General features: G+C 39.2%; 1 protein-coding gene across 2 annotated transcripts in view; it reads left to right on the top strand.

The window, feature by feature from the left end:
- sorcs2 (sortilin-related VPS10 domain containing receptor 2) overlaps window positions 1-16,143 on the top strand; it is a 526,743-nt gene that overhangs the window by 388,273 nt on the left and 122,327 nt on the right. For both annotated transcript variants that reach the window (XM_052010588.1, XM_052010587.1), the window contains exons 6-8: window positions 9,108-9,172; window positions 11,995-12,113; window positions 16,013-16,102. In XM_052010588.1, the coding sequence (XP_051866548.1) occupies window positions 9,108-9,172; window positions 11,995-12,113; window positions 16,013-16,102 (274 nt within the window). The remainder of the gene's footprint in view (window positions 1-9,107; window positions 9,173-11,994; window positions 12,114-16,012; window positions 16,103-16,143) is intronic.

Genomic DNA, 16,143 nt, shown 5'->3' with positions numbered 1-16,143 from the left:
TTCCTTTTTTTGTTAGTTTGAAACTGTAAAAGATGGAAATAAAAAAGTAATCTTGCTTAAAATATTAAAGAAATGTGTCATCTTTAACTTTATGCCTTTTGGAAATCAGGTCATCTTTTACTCACTTAGCTATTCACAGTAACAGAAATTTTGACCAGGGATGCCCAAACTTTTGCATGCCACTGTAAATGGGTTTTATGACTAGTGGATAGTTTCACGGTCACAATTACTGATAATAGCTTTATTTAAAATTCCAGATGTAATTAATTACGTGAATGTAAATTCTTTGTCAACCACGGTGGGATTGGATCTCCTGCCTTTAGATCCTTATTACACACCTCTGAATCATGAACAAAGAAACCACTGAGCTTCCATACCCTATGAGGGAAATTCTTCCCTCTACCCCGACAGAAGTATTCTGCTCTGCTTTTCGGTCCTCGACTGGTATGAAAGTTATACCTTCTGTTAGAGCTCTCATTGATTGCCACTTCCATTAGAAAGAAAGCAGCACTTGCTGACATAGCACGTCAGCACATGCAGTGACTCATTGTGCTCAACGCAGCCATGGGTTGATCTCCGCAATGAACACTGTAAAATAAGATATGTTGTAGAATTGCACCTTTTCTTTGAGTTTTGTTTCCCAGCACACTGGGTAACACAGAACTCCTTTTCTCAGCTATTTATGAGAAAATATTGGTAGGTACTCACAGAATCAGTGATCAGAAGTGAATTTTCTAAAGTGCCAGAGGTTTTTTTAAGACATTAACCACTGTTGTAAATAGTACTTTATTACCGAACTGTGTTTGATAATAACCTGAACCAGCACAGTATTTTTTTAAACTTGCCAGACTTTATGCATTGCTTATACATGGAGGGGACATGCCTCGTGAGGGCACTGTCTCTGCTTCCCTGCCATTCCATGGCCCTCCTGGGCAGCTGTACAGAGGACTGAGCTGGCTTTGCAAGCAGAAATGGGAGGAATTTCGGTCTTCCATGTCAAGCAAAAGTCTGAAATTTCAAAGTAAAAAATTAACCAAACCTTCCTTCTTGCACATGTCAACTGGCTTTGCCAATGGTGGGATTATGAAGCCAGCAACTAAACTTTGCAAAAGGAGGTAATTATTTCATTTTATCAATGAAGCTGCAATCCTCAGATATTAGAATCATTTGGATTTGGTGACTCCTGGTCAGATTTCCTTGGAGTCAGAAACCAGGTAGCAGAAGGCTGCATCTAACAAGTAAAATTTGTCGGCACTTCTCATTGGTTGATAGGAAATGCTTTCGACTAACTTTTGCAGTGATCACTTTAATCTTCTGACCTTTGGATATCTCATGAGCTCCTCCTGATTTGCAATCTCTGCACTTCCCACTGATCCTTGATCCTTCTCTGACTGATGATCTTTCTTCGCACCAGCCCAACCCCCAAAAATCATGATCCCTTACCACAATTTGTAGGCTGTCCCTCATTCTTTCTACTTCAGACATTTTTACTCACTATTTTTCCAGCTTCCCACTCAGTTGACAAAAACTGGGTATGGAGATAGAAAATCCAAGTCCTGCTGTTAAATTAGAGTCTTCCACTTCATGGCATTACCCTCCCATCTTTACTACCAGTCTCCCTAGAAATACTGAGGCCATTGTCTTCTACATTTTGATCTTTTCCCATGATCTTTTTTGCTGATTTTTTTTCTGGTCGTAGTGCTGGAGAACATATAGAGGAGATTCACCAGGTTGTTGCCTGGGATAGAGCATTTAAGTTATGAGGAAAGATTGTATAGGCTAAGTTTCTTTTCCTTGAAACAGAGCATTGGGATGTCATGTTATAGACATGTGCAAGACATAGGTGAAACCACACCTGGAATATTGTGTGCAGTTCTAGTTGCCATTATTGTAGGAAGGATGTGATTAAGCTAGAGAGGGTGCAGAATAGATTCACAAAGATGTTGATGGGACTGGAGGGCTTGAGTTATAAGGAGAGATTGGGTGGGCTGGGACTGTTTTCCCTGGAGCAAAGGAGGCTGAGAGGTGGCCTTATAGAGGTTTATAAAATCACGAGGGGCATGGATATGATGGATTGTCACAGTCTTTGTCCCAAGGTAGGGGTGTCTAAAACTTGAGGCCATAGGTTTAAGGTGAGAGGGGAAGGATTTAAAGGGGACCTGAGAGGCAAGATTTTCACAAGAGGGTGGAGGTTATATGGAACGAGCTTCCAGAGGAAGTGGTTATGACAGGGTTCCTTTCATAAGTCAGAAGTGAACAAAAACAGTGTGTAGAGGAGGATCACAGAAGCAGCTGTGATGGGAGAGTGAGCTGGAGTGGGAAGAGTGGCCGCCAGTAGACCTCACCGAGACAATGAGTGAGTAGATCTGCTCAGCGGTCCCAGCTCTGTTCAGCTCAGTTGTTGCAGCTCGGGGGTTGGTGTGAGATTGGGGAGAGAAGGCATGCGGAAGTCCCCTATTCCCACCTAGCCTAGTAACTTCTAAGGTAGGGACATGTTTGGCACAGCTTTGTGGGCCGAAGGGCCTGAATTGTGCTGTAGGTTTTCTATGTGTCTGTTTTTAAGATGCCTGCAGCCCCACAGCAGCCAGCAAATCCATCCCGCTGGTCTCCCAAAAACTTGTTCATATGTACAGGCTGTTCATAAGTCAGGCGTTCGTAACCTGGCGAAGACCTCTACATGGATTGGAAAGGTTGAGAGGGATATGGACCAAACATAGGAAAATAGGACAGCTCAGGAAGACACCCTGGTTGGCATGGACAAATTGGGCTGAAGGAGCAGTTTCTGTTCTGTATGACTCTGAGGCTGAGGGGTTCCTGAGAGAGATATACAAACTTATAAGGAGCACAGATAGCATGGATCATAGGATAGCAGGCCTAGGTTTAAGGTTAGGGGTAAAAAGTTTAGAGGGAATCTGAGGAAAAACTTTTTTACCCAGAGGCTGGTTGGAATTTGGAATGGGTGATGAAGGCAGGTTCTCTCACAACATTTAAGTATCTAATAAGCATTGAATCGCCAAGGGATAGTAGGCTGTGGACCAAGTGCTGGTCATTGGATTGATATAGATAGGTTATTGATGGTCAGCATGGACATAGTGGACCAATTAGCCCGTTTTTGGGCTATATGACTCTAGGAGAATTTTAAAAAAATAATTATTATATTTGGAAAATACCCTTAAGGGGTTAATTATGATATTGGGATCGCCTTGAGATAAGTTGTATAATTTGAACTTCAGGAATCTGGTTACAACAATTGATCTGTAAATTCATCTCTTTGAAGCAACTCAGCTGAATTAATTGAACTGAGTCTCACTCCATGCGTTAATGTTGTACTGTCATGGAAAGATTGTAAATGTATAAGGGTCAGTTCTAGATTCTGAGAGATTTTTGTTGTTCCAGTTCTAGGTTCTTCTATCGTGCAAGTAAATGAATCAATGCTCAAGAAAGTAAGGTGTACTCACCTGAGACTGACTTACTTAACTGATCCCTTTTGTACTTACCTACAGAATGTATCTGCAGAAGCTGCAGTAATTATTTGAGCAGTTATCCTGTTTCATATAAATAGCCTACAGTCAAAGTGAAAGTCTAAGAAAAAAAACAGAATCTTTAAAAAGCACACTAAGATGTGTTACCCAAACTTTATTGACAGAATTCCTATCTGGAGGAAAATAGAAAAAAAATGCTTTTATAAATTTCAAAAATACTTTTGAAATTATTGTCTGCTTGGACAATTGAAGCTAAGAGAAATAATCGGTGTATTAGAGCCTCTGGCATGCTTAATCTGGTTAATGTACAAGCTATGAATTGAGAATAGAAAATGCTGGAAACATTCAACATATCAGCCAGCATCGTGGAAAGAGAAATGGAGTTAATGAATCAGGTTAAACACCCTTTGTCAGAAATGGGAAAGAGAGGAAACGTTAGTTTTACATTACAGAGAGGATGAAGGAGGGATGGATGGGATGAAGGGAAAATCTCAGAGTCAGGCTAGGATTGACATGTTCCATGGATATTACCATGTACCCAAGGGACTTGTAAGAGTTGTAAAATGCAGGTCAGGGTTGTGCAAATCAGATCATGTCAAAAACTGACTGAATAGTATAGGTGGATAACCTGCAGCAGAACTGGCCAGAAAAAAAACAGGAAGTGAAGTGTGTGGTGGTGCAATCTTGAAACTACAGAAATTGCTAAATTACATTTGGACTATTGTGCTCAGTTCTGATCACCACATTATAGAAAGGATGTGGAGGTTTTGGAGACGGCGCAGAAGAAGATCATCAGAATGTTACCTGGATTGTAGAGTATTAGCTATGAGAGGTTGGACAATTTGGATTGTTTTCATTGGAGCGTCGGAGGCCAAAAAGTGACCCTATAGATAAAATTATGAGAAGCGTAGATAGGTAGATAGAGTCTTTTTCCCGGGGTGGAAATGTGAAATATTATACAGCCTAGATTTAAGGTGAGAGGAGAAAGATTTAAAGGAGATATGCGAGGCAAGTTCTTTTACAGAGAGCGGTAGATGCTTGGAATGCGCCGCCAGGGGAGGTGGTGGAAGCAGTTAAGATAACAATGTTTAACAGGCATTTAGACAGACACGTGAATGGAGAGGGAACAGAAGAATACAGATGAGGTGCAGGCAGATGGGATTAGTTTGATTGGCTTCATGGTTGGTACAGACATGGTGGACCAAAGAGCCTGTTCCTGTGCTGTAATGTTCTATGTTCTAAGACTGAGATGGAGAAACTGGGAGAATAGAATGGAGTGTCTTTTGTAAAGTCTACCTAGGCATCTCTGTTCCTGGCCTGGGGTTTTGCAGTAACAAAGAAAGCAATAACAAAATAATTGATACTTTTTGCGCAAAGTATATATCTTTTTAAAGCACTATCTAAAGGCAGTATTTGAATAGTAAATTCTACTGTTCAGTCAATTGTGTGTTTGAAGGAAAAACACCAGAATGTGGTTAAGAAATGTCTGCACTGCAAGGGCTTCGGTCTGTAAAGTTCTCCAGGATTCTATAGAGCTTGATATTGAAGATGTAAGAAGGTTTATTGAATGACTTAATTTTACTCTTGGATTTCTAAAGTATACACATTGGTATTGGTTTATTATTGTCACTTGTACCAAGGTACAGTGAAAAGCTTGTCTTACAAACCAATCGTACAAGTCAATTCATTACACAGTGGAGTTACATTGAGTCAGTGCAGAGTGCATTGATGTTGTACAGATAAACAATAACAGTACAGAGTAAAGTGTCACAGCTACAGAGAAAGTGCAGTGCAATAAGGTGCGAGGTCACAACAAGGTAGATCGTGAGGTCAGAGTCCATCTCATTGTATAAGGGAACCGTTCAATAGTCTTATTGTAGTGATGAATCTTGGAACCTGTATTATTATCTAGGGAAAGTTTTCAAGTTTTGAGACTTTTTCTCTCCCTTTAGTATTCACTTTTTTCCCTTTGACTTCTATCTTGCATGATTCCTATTTGCTCTGATGGGCATTTGCCTGAGTAGCAGTGTCTGGAATGATTTTCTTATTTCATCCCAGCCTTTCAAGTTAGAGAAGACTCAGGAGAGTCATGGGTAGGTGGAAAAAGTACTGCGGATCTCGAAGAACTAAAGGATCAGAAAGCAAATTCAAGAGAGCAATACATTTGTATATAAGGAAAAAAAACTTGAAAGCCATAAGATCAAGAGATAAAGAGGAATGAATTTTGGGCCACAATTTAAATGATTTTCCACTATTATTGGTTTGCATACTTTCCAGATATTGCATCACGGTCAACCAGTCTCTGATCTGAAACGTTGACTCTGTTTCTCTTCCTACAGATGAGGAACGACCTGCTGAGTATTTCCAGCATTTTCTCTTTTTGTTTTAGATTTCCATATCTGCATTTTTATTGATTTTTAAGTTTGTGACTATTGGTATTTTTATGACACCCATCCGTGACACAAGGAAGATTAGCTAAATCTCATGATTTTTCTCTTCTGATCCCAAAAGGAAACGATTGTTACTGCTTGCTGGCCCTGCTGTTATTGGCAGCTTGTCATTACAGAAGAGGTGCAGCAAAAATTGAAATCTGTAACTTTCGTTAGCCAGTTTGTTTTGAAATAGGTGTAGTAATACTAGCCAGACATTCTAAAATATTTTATCAAAGGAAAATAATTCAAGATATCTTTGAATGTAATTATTGTAAATGCCCACAGGAGGCTATATAGTATTGTTAATAACATACATCCACCCCAATACCGCAAATGATTGGCTCCTATATCTCAGATCAGCTTACTCGCTGCTGTGTTAGAAGCTTGTGAATTCAAATTCCATTCTTGACTTGAAGACACAAATTCAGGAGGGTACTCCAGTGCCTGAGAGAATTCCGGGTGGTCAGACATAACATCTTTTCAAACACAGCCCTATTTGCTCTTCCGTATTTCATGGCACAAATTTGAAGAAGAGTTGATGAGTTGTTCTTGTTCTCCTGGGCCAATATTGATTGATCCATCAGTCAACATCACAGAAGCTGATTTATCCAATTAATATACTTCAAACCCAGTGCTAAGTCATGGTATTGGCATTGGTATTGGTTTATTATTGTCACTTGTACCGAGGTACAGTGAAAAACTTGTCTTGCATACCGATCGTACAGGTCAATTCATTACACAGTGCAGTTACATTGAGTTAGTACTGAGTGCATTGAGGTAGTACAGATAAACACAATAACAGTACAGAGTAAAGTGTCACAGCTACAGAGAAAGTGCAGTGCAATAAGGTGCCAAGGTCACAACAAGGTAGATCGTGAGGTCAGAGTCCATCTCATCGTATAAGGGAACTGTTCAATAGTCTTATCACAGTGGGCTAGAAGCTGTCCTTAAGCCTGGTGGCATGTGCCCTCAGGCTCCTGTATCTTCTACCCGATGGAAGAGGAGAGAAGAGAGAATGACCCGGGTGGGTGGCGTCTTTGATTATGCTGGCTGCTTCGCCAAGGCAGTGAGAGGTAAAGACAGAGTCCAGGGAGGGGAGGCCGGTTTCTGTGACGTGCTGGGCTGTGTCCACAACTCTCTGCAGTTTCTTGTGGTCATGGGCAGAGCAGTTGCTGTACCAAGCTGTGATGCATCCAGATAGGATGCTTTCTATGGTGCATTGATAAAAGTTGGTAAGTGTCAAAGGGGACATACCGAATTTCTTTAGCCTCCTGAGGAAGTAGAGGCACTGGTGAGCTTTCTTGGCCGTGGCTTCTACGTGATTTGACCAGGATAGGTTGTTGGTGATGTTCACTCCCAGGAACTTGAAGCTCTCAACCCTCTCAACTTCAGGGCTGTTGATGTAGACAGGTGCATGTACACTGCCCCCTTTCCTGAAGTCAATGACCAGCTCTTTTGTTTTGTTGCCATTGAGGGAAAGGTTGTTGTCATGACACCATTCCACTAAGCTCTCTATCTCCTTCCTGTACTCCTCATCATTGTTTGAGATATGGCCTACAACGGTGGTATCATCTGCAAATTTGTAGATGGAGTTAGAGCAGAATCTGGCCACACAGTCATGAATGTATAGGGAGTAGAGTAGAGGGCTGAGGATGCAGCCTTGTGGGACACCAGTGTTGAGAATAATCGTGCTGGAGGTATTGCTGCCTATCCTCACTGATTGAGGTCTGTTGGTCTATAGGGCTGTTGATTCCCACATTCCTTCATCCGAGATGAGTCAATTCCTACAGGATCTGGTCTTGTATTTTCCTGAGGCTATCCGATCGAGCTTCTGGTCATTGATAACACCCAACAGTGATAGTGAGGGACCCAGTGATAGTAATATCATTGAATGTCAAGGATCGGTGGTTAGACACATGTTGATTGGAACTAAAGTGCTGCTTTGATGTTAAGGGCAGTCACTCTCATCTTCTGAAATGAGAGTGAAATCAGGTCTTCGATATATGTTTGGACCGAAAGCTGTGATGAGGTCTGAATTCAAGTGCTCCTGATGAAATCTAAAGTTGGTATTATTGAGCAGGTTACTTATAAATTAAGAGGTGTAGGCCATTTAGATACTCAAGCCTGCTCCATCATTTTAAAAGATCATGGCTGCTCTGATTGTAACCTCACTCCACATTTTGGTGAGTAAATGCCTCTTGATAGCACTGTCAATAGCACCTTTGTTCATTTTGCTGATGGTGGAAAGTAGACTGGTTTGAAGTAATTAGCTGGATTGGATATGTCCTGCATTTTATGAATGGGATATAACTGGGTAATTTTCCACTTGGTTGGTTAAAGTGTTAAAAAAGCATGATCTCCTCTCATGACATATGAAGCTTATGCAATATTTTTGAACTTTCCACTTTAATTCATTTTGAGAACATTTCATGCCCACTGTGTATAAGAAAAAGGTAGTGCTGACCAGAAACACAGTAATGCTAGGAAAGTTCAAAAATATTTGCGATCATAATTTATTTTAAATACTTTGAGGTTTGAATGAAAATGTTGACTAGGCTAATGCTAATATTAAAACAGTGCAAATGAATTTGATACAAATATAATGCACATTCAAACAATGATGTCACGTATGGACATTTTCAGGCTGCTCATTATTAATGTGTGTAAAATACAGGCAATCTTTTGCTGAGTCACTGCTGGACAAATATTGAATATATTGCTCTTAATATTTTGAGGTAGCACTAATAAATAAAAGCTTTGTTTCTCATATAATTAAGATTACTGTTAAATATAGCATAGTACAACATATCTTCCCTCTTAACCAAAAAGATATCTCCTAGTGGTATGTTTTCAGCCTGAATTCTTGACAACCCGAACTAAAAGTACAGCATTTAAGTAAATACATAGCTTGGTATAATTTGGCCATCAATCACACAGCAAAAATGACACAGATTGAGTTTTAGGAATAGATTAAGTTTCTTGCACATTATCACATTGATAATTTCACCACAGGAGGAATAGTTTCCAAATGTTAATATTTTGGTCTGAGGTTATTTAAAATATGTTCTGATTAATGTGTAAACATTAATTGAAACAGACGAATCAGATGAAGAGAGTGGAAAATATTAAGCCTGTTTTACTAGCTTTGTTTTCTGTTTAGAACAGGGAAAAACATAGCTGTTTCTTATTCCAGGTCTGTACCCAGAGTTGATGGTGATCCAGATTTGGTTCACATGGAAATTCAGGATAGCAGTGGAGGTAAAGATTGGTTACTAATATCATGTGTACAATATAAGTGATATACGTTTATTCTGTATGATGTGTACAATGTCAAGATATATATGATAGTAACAAATGATGAGCTTAATCATTGATTTATTAAAATTCAACTTTGGAAGAGCAAAATGGGCAATAGCATATTAATGTATTTCAATTCATTTTATTGGAGGGCATTGTGGGGAATGGTCTTAAAATTACAAGCACAAAAATATGTTCAACAGGGGCTAAACATGTACAATCATGTTGCCTGCTATTTTAATCACACATGTATGGACATGTTCAAATAAGTTCAATTTCAAGACTTTAATTTGATTGTGCAGTATTGAGCATCATTATGTGTAAAATGTGGGCTTCTATATTGGTTTCATTGTATAGGGTGCTTGTATGACCCCTCTGCCTTTGCTCACCTAATTGCCCAATCCAACATCTTTATTAACCATTGCAGCTCACAGTAGTCCCCGCATGTCGATTTGTTTTGAATCAGGGTGATAAAACTTGACCTCATTTGTGTAAAAGAGCATTTCCCCAGTCAAGTCTCTAAATATTTGCTGTTAGAAACAAATCAAATACTGTAATAATATAATAGGATCACCTCTGGTAGGGTCTCCCACTTCAGTCATGCCTCCTGAAAAATATGATGGATGACGGAAGAAGGGTAAGAAAAGGGTCAGATACAGCATTAACCAGGGTTATTCCTGGACTCTCCCAATTCCAGTACTAACACTGAAACCTCAAAGATGCTGCTTGTCTGTATTGCAATAAGGAACAGGTGAGTGCAAAGGATGACTCATTGATGAGAGAAAAAGGTAATATTAAAATAAATTAAAATATCATAGAAAAAGATTTATATCACATGTATCTTACAGCACTGCCTCTGATGACATCTCAATTTCAGCTCCAGACTGTGCCTCCAGAGAATCATTGCATTGCCTGTCCTCCTTTGGACACAACAATTGGAAGGAAATTTGAATGGTACCACTGACTGGTATTATGCACTATAATTGCCTCAGGCAGGCAACCATTTTTGGCTTGCTCACCAGTTTACACCTGTCCCTATAATCATGGAACACAAATTGAGATTCGCAGCTTACAGCAACTGACTGTGCCCTAGTTTGGAAACATCAAACACTCTTTCTTTCCATTGCTACAATTATAATGATTTTCACAAGCACTGGTGATTCTATCACATTACCCATTGGAAAGTGGTCCCATTATACAATTAAGGTATACATTTATTTTCTAAAAGCACAATTTACTGTTCAGTAGCTTGACTGAGGAAATGCCTCTTTACTGTGATGAAGTCAAGTTTTAGCCACTTTGATTTAAAACAAAGCAGTTACAGTATTTTCTGCATGCAGGGACTGTTGTTAGCTGCACTGGTTACTGAGTGTGGCCCAATGATACTGAGGTTAAAACTGAAAGTACAGGCAGTCCCCAGGTTATGTTAGCATTCCGTTCCTGAGAACTGTCCATAAGCCAATTTCTCTGTAAGTCAGAAACGCCTGTTTTCGATAATTAGCCATTTCATATCGCTCTACATACACTTGCTGTAGTTCTTTCATTTGCTTGAATGTTCACCCTAACACTACCCATAATTAGACCAATAGAATATGTACTATATCCACTCATTAATGAATACCACAAAGCATTTTATTATTATTATTACCAGCTTGAAAATGCTTTAAAGATGTATAGAACAATTTTCATAAAGTTGGAATACTGTAAGTCAGGTCACCTGTAACCCGGGGAGCTCCTGTGTATCCTACTGAGATAATTCGAGTTAGCAGCTATTTTGATTTGACTATTAGTGTTTTAACTGCAGCTACTTTTTAAAAGTAATAGATTTGATGATTAATGCTTACATATGTGATAGATGTTGTTGTAATTGTAATCATCAAAATAAATTTAAGTGATGCTTTTTAGGGTAATTGTTATGAGGAAATTATTTTATGGAGATGAAGGAAAATATTGTTAGCCTGGGAAGCAGGTCTGATTAAGGCAGATCAGCATTTTGCAAGATGTTAAGGTGTTTATTTAGTCTGGAACTTTGCATGTGTAATGAATCTTGTAAGATTCAGTCAGCAAACCTGCCAGATTTGCTTCTGGGGTATGCAGTGCAATGTCGAAGAGATAGTTTACAAATCGCTTTACCCACGTATAGTTTCAGGCTGTGCTATTATCCATTAAGCAATAATCCCTTTATTTGTGAAGAGAAAGGTATCTATGATGGTGTTTTTGGGCATTAGGCTAGTTAACAAGAAAGCTCAGCAAATGGTGAAATGCAAGCCACCCTGTCACCTTTTTGATGTAGTTACTAACAGTGAAATGTTTCAATTTAAAAATGTTCATTGAATTTCTATTTTAGATGAGAACAAGATTAAAAGTGCAATCAATCAGAATCTTTTTTGCTGCCTGAGTGCAGAAACATGGAAGAAATAGGATATTAAACACAAAACTAGTCAGCTATTAGTACAGAGTCGAAAAGCTCCGAGGCACAAATTTTAAAATAGGATTGCAATATTTGTTCTTTGAGTGCTTTGCAGAGCAGATTTTAAAACTTGAAAGACATAAACAAGCTCTCTTCTGCAGTTATCCAAAAGCCAAACACTGCTGATGCTGGAAATCTTACGTAATTATACATTCTACTAGAAACATGCAGGGCGCCAGTCAGTATCTGTGGAGGAAGACATAGAAATAACATTTTTGTTTGAGTGTCTTTCATCAGAATGCTCTTTTTCTTTTTGAGAACTATTATTTTTACTATTAATATTTTTTGAGAACTATTAAGTTTTTTTTTACAGCTTTTCTTTATATCACCTGCCAAATTACAAACTGCACGGAGAAAGCTCTCAAAACCCATTTTCCTGGAAACATAGACCAGAATTCGCTGCTTGTCAATGATGACTACATTTTCGTTAAGGTAATTAATTTGCATAACAATTAATCATCTGTGCCACATAATGAATCAAGTTCAATATAAAGATATGTGTGCAGAATTGCAAGAGGCTGGATAAATATGAAGTAAAATTAAAACTCCAGGAATTTAGAAATGTGCCTCTTCCAAGTGTATTCTTTGTCTTGGTAAGAACAGAGAGTAACAAATACATATATTGATCTGAAAAAGGACTGGCTCTGCATAGGTCAGGACTGTACAGCAGATACAGTCTACTAAATCTGTCTTTGTTCAGTTAAGTGATCTATACTCTAGAGAGAAAGCATTCAAATACCAATTTTCATTACTATCCATCAAATGCAAGAATCTACATCAGGAAATCAAATGCAATGAAAACCCAAAATTATGTTCCCCTTTAACCTTTTATTCTTTCCTTCCAGGAGGGTTTGACATGCAGAATGGATCAGAGGGTCTGGTACATTCCACATTACAATTGTAATCTCTTTGTTTCACATTTTACTGCACCTTCTCTGAGAAATTAATAATGAAGGGGCTATTTCTGTGCATTCAGTACACACACTACTCCTTCACATTTTTTATAGATTTTTTTCTTTTCTCTGCAGGGGCTGTTTGCTCCTGCTGTAAACAGAAAGGGGATTTCATCTGGGTGGGTTTATCTGCTTTAAAGAAGATGGTAGCAGCCTGAGAATGGATCACTACTCCTGCCCCACTCGCTGCCCATTATTTTAATTGGCACACTGGTAGGGGTCCACAGCAATGTCTACCTGTTTTAGAAGGCAGTATGAAAGCCAGAGTAATAGAACTATAGAACAATACAGCGCAATACAGGCCCTTCGGCCCATCATGTTGTGCCGCCCTTCAAACCACACCTAAGACTATCTAACCCCTTCCCTCGAACTTAAATTCCTCCATATGCTTATCTAACAATCTCTTGAACTTGTCCAATGTATCAGCCTCCACCACCACCCCAGGCAGCGCATTCCATGCACCAACCACTCTCTGGGTGAAAAACCTCCCTCTGACATCACCCTTGAACTTCCCATCCAATACCTTAAAGCCATGTCCTCTTGCTTTGAGCATTGATGCCCTGGGAGAGAGGCGCTGGCTGTCCACTCTATCTATTCCTCTTAATATCTTGTATACCTCTATCATGTCTCCCCTCATCCTCCTTCTCTCCAATGAGAACAACCCTAGCTCCTTTAGTCTCTCCTCATAATCCATACTCTCTAATCCAGATCTTTATTATCTTTATAATGTCAGCTTTACCATAAAGCAACACATCACCTTGTCAGTGGTTGCGCTCCTTTTCGTCTTTGGTTTCTCTGGTGGCGGGAGCAGGTACAGTTCTACTGTGGTGGGTAAGCCTATTCTTACCACTGTCAGCAGTAATTCCTCAGGAATGCCTGTTGTCTCTGCCAAAATCCTTGTCTTTCAGTGATATTTCCATGATTACAACATTGATTACATAGAGTCATGGAAACAGGGCCTTTGGCCCACTGAGTCTGTGCCAACCATCGACCATGCAATTTTACACTGATCCTAACCTAATCTATTTTATTGTCTCCACAGTCCCACCAAAACCTCCCAGATTCTACCATTCATCTACACTCTGGGGACAATTTACAGTGGCTATAATGGCTATAGTGGCTAGTGGCTGTGGGAGGAAACCAAACTGGAGGAAACCCACTCTGTCACAGGGAAACTCCACACAGACAGCACCGGAGGTCAAGATTGAACCCAGGTTGCTGAAGCTGCGAAGCAGTGACTCTACCCAGCTGTGCCACGGTGCTGCTCTGATCATTTCTGGGTCAAATTGTGTCACTCTGGAAATTTAACCAGGCACTTGTGGTCGTGAATCATGTCTCCAGGCTATGATCCTCTTACCCCAGACCCCAGTCTTCCAATTGCAGGCTTCACTACTCAAGTTCCAATCCAATAATCAAGCCCCGATCCCCCTGGCCCCCTATTCGTCAACTGCCCACTGCCTCCACTGCCACCGTTCTCACCTCAGATGCCAATCCTCTGGTCCCAGTCCCCAATCTATTGACACCGGGTGCCAGTCCACCAACCCAATTGCTGGACCATTCTCTTCCATGAGTCCCCAGATCAATCTCAGCTTCGAGATACATGGGCTATTTGCCTCTCCAAATTCCGCAGTGTTGCAGCTATGCCTGAAATGTGTGTAAGAGGTATTCTGTAGCACCTACTGTCCTGGGATCAAGTGCTGATGAATTTTTGAGTGGTAGACCCATGATCAAAACAATTATAATTATGGTGTGTATGTGGATGTTGAAGAATTTCTTGGCCAATAGTTATACAAAGCGGTCAAAGGTATTCAGATTCCAGCATCCCTTTGCTTTCCCTTTACAGGTGCTTTTGTTGCTCTCTTCAGTGTTATTATAGGCTAATAACATGAAAACTAAAATCATTTATTGACATTTTAATGGGACAAATGGCTTCATATATTTATTATGTACTGTGAAAACAGTTTAATGTAACACAATATGTGTGAAGTCTCTCATCGCAGTCAATTAATTGTACCCTATACAGATCTACATTACATTCTAATATTTGATTCGTGTTTTAGTTACAATTACAGCTCTGTTTTAGCTTCCAATGTGTGATGGGTTTTTTCTGCATACATTGTTCATTTCCCCTAATATCTTTGTAATATCATTTACTCTTCTAAGACCATTATTTTTGCCATAAACTTTTCAATATTATTCATCTGGCCAGTAAGTCTCCAGGGACTTTTCTTTAAACACTCAGGCTCTCCATGTAGCATTATTCTGCCAATGATCCTTGCATACTCTCATTTGGATCAGTCATAACCATTCTGAACAGAAGAGGTTCTAAGACTGATCCCTATAGCATTCTGCTGCTTATAATTGTTTAGTCAGAACTAGTAGTATTGATCATCATTACTTGTTTAAATAATGCTTTATCCAATTAAGATTGTGTTCTTTTCTCCAAAGGTATTCATTGTAGTCACAAACTTTTTGCTGAAATAATCTGTTACATCCTGTAAATAAATTGCTTTGTTGCCCTCATTTTTAAAGATCAGAAGAAAGGTTATTTAATGTTCCAGGTAAACCCTTATCCTGTTTCTCCCAGTTACATTTATATAATTCCTTTCCATTTTTTGATTCAATCCACTTTGTTGCTCTCTTATGAATATTCAAGACCTACATCTGTTAAATCATTACTAATCTCCAGCTGCCAATGACACTTTAATGCAGCAAAACCTATTCAAAGAGATTACAATTTTTTCATGTGTTTTTTTTCTTCCCTAGGGTATCACTCATCTTTAAGTGTCTCCCTAATTCATTTAATGATTTGCGAACCACAGATGGAGTTTACATGCACACACCCACTGTTTTATTCAGCCATGGAGTATTGTTTTCATCTCAAGCTTTCACATTATTTATTTATTTATTGTTATATTTGCCTCCAATCTTCCCTCTTTTGCGATACGTGGTGCCATAATGTAGGATGTATCTGAAATTCCATGCATCCTCATGACTAGGGATTAAGTACTATCTTTAGAGAGCAGGTTTCCCCATGGACAGTGGAAATAAAATTGAAAGCATACTAACCTCAGGTTACTGTCAAGATCCTGGTTTTTAAATAACAATACTCAGACTGAGCTCAGGCTCTTTCTCTTTCCTCATGGCCAGAGTCCTAACTGTGGAGTGATAGTGAACAAGTAAATGGGAAAATAAGTAAATTGGAAAAGAAACAAATACAAATTGTAAAGATTAGCAAAGATTCACCGTAATAGTTAAGTTTTTGGTTTTTCAGTGGCTAAGTAAATAAGTTACTAATCTTTATGGTTTTATTGTTTCTCTATTAATGATGATTACTCCCTTGTTCATATACTCACACTTTATTTTTCTTTCTCTCAGGCAACCTCTGGAAATCGGACAAAATATTTTGTCTCTTATCGGCGGGGCGAGTTTATTCAGATGAAATTGCCGAAATATGCCTTACCAAAGGTAATTTCTTGAAGCAGGTTCAACTTTCTATGAAAATTGCC

The sequence above is a fragment of the Pristis pectinata genome, chromosome 2 (assembly GCF_009764475.1).
Source record: "Pristis pectinata isolate sPriPec2 chromosome 2, sPriPec2.1.pri, whole genome shotgun sequence".
NCBI lineage: Eukaryota > Metazoa > Chordata > Chondrichthyes > Rhinopristiformes > Pristidae > Pristis > Pristis pectinata.
The sequence above is the reverse complement of the archived record's forward strand: the minus strand, read 5'-3'. Positions and strand labels throughout refer to the sequence as shown.